A 9567-nucleotide genomic window follows, 5' to 3' on the forward strand; every position below is an offset into this window, starting at 1 on the left:
TGAGACCCATGGCTGCCAGCTCTGCTCCGTCTGCCCATAAGAGCCCATTCCCACACCCCCACTCTGACATCAGCCATTCACTCTTTCACACACACTCCAGATCTTTCTCACACACACACACACACACACACACACACACACACACACACTCCAGATCTCACACACACACATCTTCTCTCTCAAGGAGGCACACACACACACACAAACACATGCACACACACACGCACGCACGCACACACACACCGCAGTACAATAAAGAGTTTAACAGCCCACATACAGCTGATGATGTATGTGTCACCAGGGTATATTTTGCTGCAGTAAAATAAAGACTAAAGGACTAAAACAGAATGCGAATGATGTATGCGTCAATAGTCTAAATTTTGTGGCTGAATAAAAGATTCAAACACATGATGTATTTGGTGCAAAGAAAATAAACAGGCTAGAATATGATGTAGTTTGTAATAAATCATACTGTATACAGGGCACATGAAGTGGTGCTCTGGCTAAAATGAGTTATTAACAGACTCCTCCTATGGAAAATCACACCCCTGTGACTGGTTCTCTACAGAGGGCAAGGAAGTCAAGCGTCTGCAGATAACACCAGGACCAAAATTACAGGGGAAAAAACACAGGATGTTGTTACTAGACAGAAAAGCCAAATCCTTAAAAGACTGCACAATCAACCCGAACATAACAAAACATGGACAGATGAATATACACAATCCCTCTGTCCAAACTGAGCTACTAAATGGAAGAAAAAAAAAACGTTGAACCTAACAGAACCCAAAAGTACACAAGACTGCGTTCCCAAAGTTATTTCTCAGCACAGCACAAAACTATTTGGTACACTAAAGCTTTACGATCCCAACATGTCTGCTATTTAGAACACAAACGTGCTATTCTTCTCTGCAAACAGACAGTGCCACAGGCCGCAGGGTACACAAACACACTCTCCCCATCACACCTCATAGGATATTTATAACCTATAGGGAGTTTGATGATGCCCCCCTGGCACAGAACTCACTAGTCATGGGCACACTGCTCAAGTCAGACAGCACGGGCTTAAATCGGGCGATTCTGGCATAGAGGGTGGCAAAATAGACTACGTTTGAGGGAACATTTAGTGCTCAGGGAGAAGGGGGAGTGAGTGAGAGCCCTTACAATAACAGCTTCACATTAATTCATTTGGATGGAGTAATGGAAAGGCTTGCCTCGTTTGGACTGGAGAGGAGAGGAGAGGAGAGGAGAGGAGGGGACAGGAGAGGAGGGGAGAGGAGGGGAGAGGAGAGGGGAGGAGAGGAGAGGAGAGGAGGGGACAGGAGGGCGGTGCCAGTGTATTGGCACACTATGTCCAACGGGACGAGCCCTTTCTCTGGAGAGATTGACGCTCAGAAAGGGAAACATGCATTGGCTCCATCAAAGCATGCTTGACTAAGAGCCTCCAACCATGCACAGTGCACACTCATGTTTACTTCCACAGATGACCGTCCAACAGCTGTAACGAGAGTCATATTTTACTTATTTAATGAACACCATGCAGTGAAGTTGTAAATGACTGAGACCCCAGGGGTAATCAAATCATTTTACCCATACTTCGCCATCTCCTTATTGTGAACAGACCCAATCACACAGACTCTGTTACACAAACACTCTGACAGCAAATGTACACACACGCTCACTCACAGAACCTTCAACCACATCTTGACCCACACACTGGACAGTGATGAGAATATACACACACTCTCCAGGCTACCTATCTATCTCACGCCACAAGACCCCAAACCACACATGACCTCTATGAAGCTATACTCTACTGTAAACACAGGCGACAGAAACAAACAGACAGACGGCATCGATTCAGACAGGCCAGAGCTAAATACAGACGAGATGGACAGAGCCGGACTGAGAGGGGTTTGTGAATGGTGGTGGAGTGTGATGGACCCAGTGCTACACAGACAGGCGTGTACAGAATTAGACTGTACAGACAGCCCAGTGGCAAAGCGTGAGTGATGAAACCGGTAAGTGCAGTTAAAATTACATTTCCCTTCCTAACGTGGACTCAGGTCTCCACTGAGAGCCTCTTTGTCCATAAAAATATCCTTCGTAATCATTTAATGAGCACACATCCTCCCTGTTTATGTGTGTGTGAGAGAGAGTGTGTTTCTCGATCTCTCTGTATGTGTGTGTAAGTGTGTGTAAATGTGTGTGTGTGTGTGTGTGTGTGCGTGTGTGTGTGCGTGCGCGCACGCACATTCTCTCTCTCTCTCACACTATCTGCGTGTGTGTGTGTGTGTCCTGTTTTGAATGTACTAACTTTTGAATGTCATTGTACTAACTTGATGTGTGAGCACAGCACAATCACAAACACTTGTAAAGATCAGCAGCATGCAAACCACAGGCCACTCTTTCATTCTTGCTCGGCAAAGCTTATAGTATTAAACAGCAGACTGCACATATCACAGCCTTAACAGCTTGTCTGGGGGTTTCAGTTTGCTTGTTGTGAAGGCTGTGAATAAGTGAAGCAACACAAGAGAACAAGCACGTCGTGGAGTCCACTGTGGCCCTACTTCCTTATTTCCACGGTGGAAATAAGCTTAAGCACGGCAATCCCTAGACTGGTGGCTTTAAAATGCTTTAATGGGGCATAAAATGTCTTTGGCAAGATGCCCGTCTTTGGCATGTCACAATGGCATTACGTTGGCATAACCGTAGCGCATGTACTGTAATTAATCAAATGCGAACGACCCTGCAACACTAAGATCATTCTAAAGCCAACACAATGTAAGTGACCAGGAAAACCTAAAAACTACAAACGTACACTACATATGTCAACATGCTGATGATTCTTCACATAGGCCAGTAGAAATCATTGTTTCAATTTACTTCTGATATGCTACTTGTATGTGGGTCTAATGATCTTGAAAATGCCATCACCTACGCTACCATGGAATCTCACGCTGCTTTACAGCTAACCTGTGGCTACCGCACAGAACTCCCATTGGGCTGGTCTGGGGTCAGCCTGGTATTTGAAATGGCACGGTTGGGAGAGGGATGGTTTTCTGAGAAGTCGTTTTCACAGCAGCTGTGTAACACAGTGAGTCTCAGCCCTGCTCCAGCTTCAGAGTCCCCACAGAAGTGCATGTTTTCCATCTTACCCTGGTCTGCATAGCTGAATACAAAGCAAGCACGGTTACAAGAGGAAAATTGGACATATCTGTACTATAGCGACGGACCGTGGAGCAGCGATACGAGACATGGCTAATAAACAGGGCATATGCTGAATTACTGATGCACATACGGCATTACAGCATCAGCTCCATCATTTCCAAGCCACATTTGGCATATGGAAATCCTAGCACTGTAGAGTGGATGCTTTGAAGAAGGAACATTTTCAAATCACCATATTGTAAAATTACGCTCCAAACAGAAGTTCAGCAGAAGCGTGACTAAATTAGTCAGACAGGTAATTTATTCCCAGCCTACCAGCATTTTGCTTTCACTCTGGCTTTCAGACCACCAGCTCCCCTCACATCTCCTCCGTTGGCTGGGAAGAGCATTGAGGTCGAGCTGGAGACCTGGTGAAACACGCTCTCTGCTGGCATCTCTTTTGCCAAACTTGGAACGTGAAGTGACGGTAATCAGGTGTGAATGGTGCTGGCATAGATAAGAGAGAGGAAGGGCAGGGCAGGGCAAGGCAAGGCAGGGCAGGGTGGCTTCAGGCCAGGGGCAAGACTGCCCAAACCCTGACACATCTGCCTGGTTATATAATCTATTTCATTTGCTTTCTATATGTACAATACATGCATAAACAAAAGTGAACATGTGTATAAATGTGTGCGTGTTTGTATGCATGCAAAGGCATACATATATTGTATGCATAATCTTACCTAGTGTTTACAGTCATTTCCTGCATATAAGCCACATTGTGTATAAGCCGCATGACAGTGTTTTATGCAAGTTAAAAGAAACAAAACCATATTAAGGCCATATTAACTGCCCTCCTGTATTACTGTAACCTCATAGCTGAAGAAATTTTGCAAAATCAATGTATAAGCCGCGGCTAATAGTCGGGAAATTACGGTATACTGTCAATGTTCTCAAATCCCTTAGATGGTCATATTATAAATTCCCATGTAGCTGAACGGAAAGGAACGGAACAGACTGTGAGCCCCTGTCCTTGCGTGCATGTAGCCCCCACAGCGGTGTGGAGGAACGCCCTTGCTGAGGAGAGGAGGACTGCAGCATATGCTTCTGCTATTGTCTCCTCTGACAGACGCGCTGTACTGACCAGACTCTGGGGGCCAAGCCCACGGACTCTCTGAGCTTTATGAGCAGGAGATGGACGGATCATCTCCGAGCCCGGGGCCTGCGGCTGTGCTTGCCATCAGAGGGGAAGGGCCTGGCATTCCTTTGGATGTGCCGACCCAGCACACGGCTCTGTGCTGTTAGCCGTCCTCATGAAGGAGGGTTCAGGCCAAGAGGAGAGATGCTCTGATTCAATACCCCTTGGATGAGAACACCAGCCAGAGTCTTGAGTCCAATCAGATGCTGACAGAGCTTGTGCCAACACCGCACTGATATAAACCAACTGCACACACACACACACACACACACACAAATGCGCACACAGGCACACACACACACACACACACACACACACGCATGCCAGCAAGGACAATATGCATAATTACAAGCAGAAACACAGAACAATTTCTTTTTCCCCTCATAAATATATTCTTTTCCTATTACCGCATATGTTCTCCAAATGACGTGCCCTGAGGAAACGTGATGGTATGTGTGTGACATGCCGTATTTCACAATCTCCAATATGATCCCTACCCTCAAGTGATACACCTGCACAAACCCTAATAGAACTATGGAATGCATGCATGTGTGTGTGTGTGTGTGTGTGTGTGTGTTTGTGTGAAGAATGACAACAAAGCCACAGTTGGCCTAAATCACATATGCTTGAAATATGAGGAATGTGCTTATCTGCAAAAGAAAACAAGTAAATACAAACAAAAAATAACAAAACACACACACACACACTAGTTGATAAGCACGCAGACAAATGTGTGTTCATACAGACACATCCAAAGGCATGTACATGCACACACATATGTGCATGTGCACACACACACACACGCACACGCACACACACAATGTTTGCACAATGCTTACCGTGAACCCCTTCCAAACACATAGATGTGCCTGAGGGCGTATTCCAGACAGATTGTTCAGCTCTAAATCACAGCTGACATTTACTGCATCGATACATTATCCTCCATTTACACGCATCTCAGGGAGCTGAGCTGACTGCTCACTTCTCTCCATCTTCCATCCGACACGGCTGTCAATATAGCGTGTGGATCCAGAGCCTCGAGCTCAACAGGAGAACTCTTTTCCAATAAGAGGTGGAAGAGGAGCGTCCTCAGAGGTGGCCGACCTCTTGGACTTTCTCTTAAGCAGTTGAGGTCAACCTGCCTGGAGTTAAGGTCAGTATTGGGGTTTAAGGTCAGCACTCCCTGCCAGCCTCCTCTCTGAACTGCGATCACTTGGGCTGACAACTGGACTGGACAGGCCTGGCCCGCGGCACTCTTCCCCAAAAACAATTAGGCTGTCATCCTACGTGCATTTGCACAACATCTGCATTCTATTTGCCATCTCCTTATTATTACCTCCGACAAGGAGGTTATGTTCTCATCGGGGTTTGTTTGTTGGTTTGTTTGTTTGTCTGTGTGTTTGTTTGCAACATGACTCAAAAAGTTATGGATGGATTTCGATAAAACTTTCAGGGAAGGTCTGAAATGACCCACGGAAGGAACGATTACATTTTGGGAGCGAGATGGTTCCGTATCACCGTCTGCATGCAGGAAGCGATAATGGGTTTTTGCTTGGCGGAGGATTGCACTCTCTGAGTGCTTTTCTAGTCTTATCTATGGATCAGTGGAGGTCTGCTTCTTCACTGATCCATATGTATGTCTTTGTCTTTCTCACTCTTCTCACACGAAGCCAACCTGTTCAAGGAGACGTGGTGTGTGCTGAGGGGTGTAATTATATCCCTAGATGATTCTATAACACACACGTCTGTGTGACCTGTGTTTAACTGGTGATGGAGGCCAGACTTGCATTAACCTTTAAACTGTACTTAAAATAAAGATTTGACGAGTCAGAATCTCTCGTTTTCTCCCACTGTCTCTCTTCTCTTTGTCTTTTTAACTCTCTCTTCTCTCTATCCCTCTGTCCTTCTCACTCTCTCGCTCTTCTCTCTCTCTCTCTGTCTTAATCACTTTGTCCCTCTTCTCTCTCTCCCTCTGTCTCTCACTCTCTCTCTCTCTCTCTGAGTGTGTGAGCAGATGGCAAGCCTGAGCAGTGAGAGTTCAGGAACCCGCTCAGACCTTCCAGGCGTGAGTCAGAGAAGTCAGTCTCTCCTCTCCAATCCACTGGCCTGCGACCAGCAATCCGGCAGCATGGAATGGCTGGAATGCGGCTCCCTAACCTGCCCCGTGGCTGCTGGCTGAATGGGCATGGGCCAGCCCACCTCCCCTGCCTCCGCCTGGGCCCGTCATTCCTGACCCCCACGGGAAGCCTTCACACATCTCTGACCCGGCTCCGCACACGTTTGTTGTACTGTACATATTTATTACTGGTCACTAGAATTTAATCTTGCACTGTTGCACTGTTGGACTTATTTGCACTACCAACTTGACACACACCTCAGACTGGATCACAGTACCAATCCTCAGTACATTCATGCATACCTTATCTATAGTATTCTACTGCTCCTTTAGTCATGTTGATTGTTGATTTGCTTTTTAATTTTCCTGTTTACATTGTTTACATTGTACTGTATGTTGTGTGTGGTGTCTTAAGCTGCTGGGACCTTGAATTTCCCCTTGGGGATCAATAAAGTATCTATCTATCTATCTATCTGTTTTATTTCCGAGCTCTGATTGTGCTGGTGGTGTGACTGCAGACACACAAACATACACACACACACACACACACGCACACACACACACACACGCACGCGCACACACATACACAGCCAGTATAGTGTGTTTGAGTGGTTCTGCACCTCAGTGTCTGTGTGGGACACTTCACTTTTACACCACACTTCCAGCATCCAGCGTGCAGTTTAATGTGTGGCATGTGCCTCTGTCCTCAGAGCCATGAGCTATCCCACTCCATACCCCCAGGGGAATTCTCCCAACACTGCCATTAATTGATTGTGTGTGGGCATGTGGTTGTTTTTGTGTGAATATGCGTGCATGTGTGTGTGTGTGTGTGTGTGTGTGTGTGTATGTGCGTATGTGTGTGTGTGGGGGGGGGCATGTGGTTGTTTTTGTGTGAATATGCGTGTGCGTGATTGTGCATGCATCTGCGACTCAAAATCCTTAACCCTCAGTCAGATCTCAAGTTTGCCACTGTTTAAAAAAACATTTGCCAAAGCTACCCTGCGGGGGACAGTTGCAGAGCCCCAAGCTATGGCATTCACACACGCACACATTCTCACTAAGAGCGCAGGAATTTCAGACACAGAGAGAGAGAGAGAGAGAGAGGAGAGAGAGAGAGAGAGAGAGAGAGAGAGAGAGAGAGAGGGAGAGAGAGAGAGAAAGAGGACATCCAACATGCACACAGATGAGCTATGCAATCTGACAGCTGTGACGATGAAACAATGGAAAAGCCCTCCTGCCAGCAGAACTCCCCTAGGTGTTGAAGACCTACCCTGAGACAGGGAGGGAGAAGGAGAGATGGAGAGAGAGACAGAAAGTGTGAAGGACAGAGAGATGGAAGGGGGGAAGAAATTGAGTGAAAGAGAGAGGGAGAGGTGTGGGACAGAGAGAAACAATCTATTGCTACCAGGACGTTCTACTAAGAGTGATGGGCCTCTGAACCCCACCCTACCCCCACCTACCCGTGCCCTGCTGTTTCATTTGAGTCGGCCCTCAGCGTGGGCTTGTTGTCTCAGTCATTTAGACATTTACTCAGGGGACAGGGAGGGAGGGAGGTGAGGACGGACCCACTCTGGGGTCCCAGCGGGGTGGTGGCGACAGAGGGGGCTGGGTTGGATGTGCGTGTGTGTGTGTGTGTGTGTGTGTGTGTCTGTGTGTGTGTGTAAGGGGGAACTGAATGGAAAACAGACGATCATAAAGCCCCTACAAACAATAGTGGGGTTTACAGAGGCTGGGCAAATGAAAGGGTCCCACAGCAGGCTTGGTTTGCCCACTGGCGAATCCAGGAGAGAACAGAGGCTTTACAGCTTTCACACACACACAACTCCCCCCAAAAAAGTACCCCTCAAATCCACACACTTCTAAAAAGTTCCCTGACTGTACACTAGGCTATGCAGATTTATGAAAGCCAATTCCAAAGTTTATGAAAAAGAGAGGCTTCTTTGTCTGCAAGGTGCACCGCTGGCAGACTCTGTCTGGGACTCGGGGAGATTTTGTATTCCAATGAAAAAGGCCTACCATTAACAAGTTACGCATGACTGCCCTGGAGTACCAAATGCAGTTGGCGTCTCCGACAGATTCCAGGATGCCCCAGACCCATGCGTCGATTCAATAACTCCAGACAGAACTACAGATATCGCAGAGGTGTCTACCAGAACACACTGTGCCAAAACAAGTTACCTGCTCCTTATTTCAATCTCTCCGTTTCCGCGACGTTGTAGTACTGTACATCACAAAAAACATCCAGCTAAAGAATCACATTGCTTTCATCTCACGCTAACGTGCAATTATAGCGAGCAGACACGCGAGGGGAATGCATCATAAAACTTAGCATCAGGTCTACTCCACGCTGACAGCAGCGACACTGTTCTTGCTCGTTTCCACAGGGTTTTCATTACCCGAGTACAACTTGTACCATTCATTCACACAGTCGCGCAATAACAATAGGCTAAACAACAAAAGTCATAAACGAATATAATAAACACACTTATCATAAGCAGCTGAAAAAAATATTTCAATGTTTTTGTTTTTTTAAAGTTTGCTCCTTACCATATCGCGATTCGGTCCTTCGGGTAGTCTAGCCTATCTATGCAGCCCAGGTAGTAGGGTAAGCTGTGCGCGGCGTTGCGAGCCAGTATGGCGATCATAACTTTGGGCTTCAAGAAGGACGATTCGGGTCGGACGGACTCCTCCACCAGCGTCACCAGCTCCGGGCGGCATGCTGGCAGCCCAGCGGCCGCAAGCATGACGAGGAAGCTGACAGCTACCGCTCCGACCGCCGGCATCGTTCCCGGATCGCACCGTTATGTCAACCTGAGCTCGGCCTCGACTCGAATATGTGCGACAGGGGGAGGGAGAGAGGTAGATGGGGAGGGGAGAAAGAGGAGACACACGGGGGAAGGTGTGAGAGGGTCGCCCTCCTAAGACAAGCTCCACACTTTATTCATCAGATTTCAAATCAGATTTGCAGCTCAGGAGGGTGGGTCAAAAAGTCTCAGACTTTCACACCTCTGTTAGTCAGGCGACAGTCTAGCCTACTGTAAATCGAACCAATTAATCGCAGGGAATGTGGAAATAACTTTATGCGGGCTACTTCCAAATCACAATGATT

The 9567-nt window shown here is 47.1% G+C and overlaps 1 protein-coding gene across 1 annotated transcript in view; it reads right to left on the minus strand.

The window, feature by feature from the left end:
- The window catches only part of colgalt2b (collagen beta(1-O)galactosyltransferase 2b), a 33852-nt gene extending 24608 nt beyond the window's left edge, over window positions 1-9244 (minus strand). Inside the window, exon 1 of the mRNA XM_062556663.1 lies at window positions 9006-9244. Within this exon, the coding sequence (XP_062412647.1) occupies window positions 9006-9241 (236 nt within the window). The 5' untranslated portion in view covers window positions 9242-9244. The remainder of the gene's footprint in view (window positions 1-9005) is intronic.
- Between the last annotated feature and the right edge of the window lie 323 nt (window positions 9245-9567).

Source organism: Sardina pilchardus, chromosome 15 (genome assembly GCF_963854185.1).
Source record: "Sardina pilchardus chromosome 15, fSarPil1.1, whole genome shotgun sequence".
Lineage (NCBI taxonomy): Eukaryota > Metazoa > Chordata > Actinopteri > Clupeiformes > Clupeidae > Sardina > Sardina pilchardus.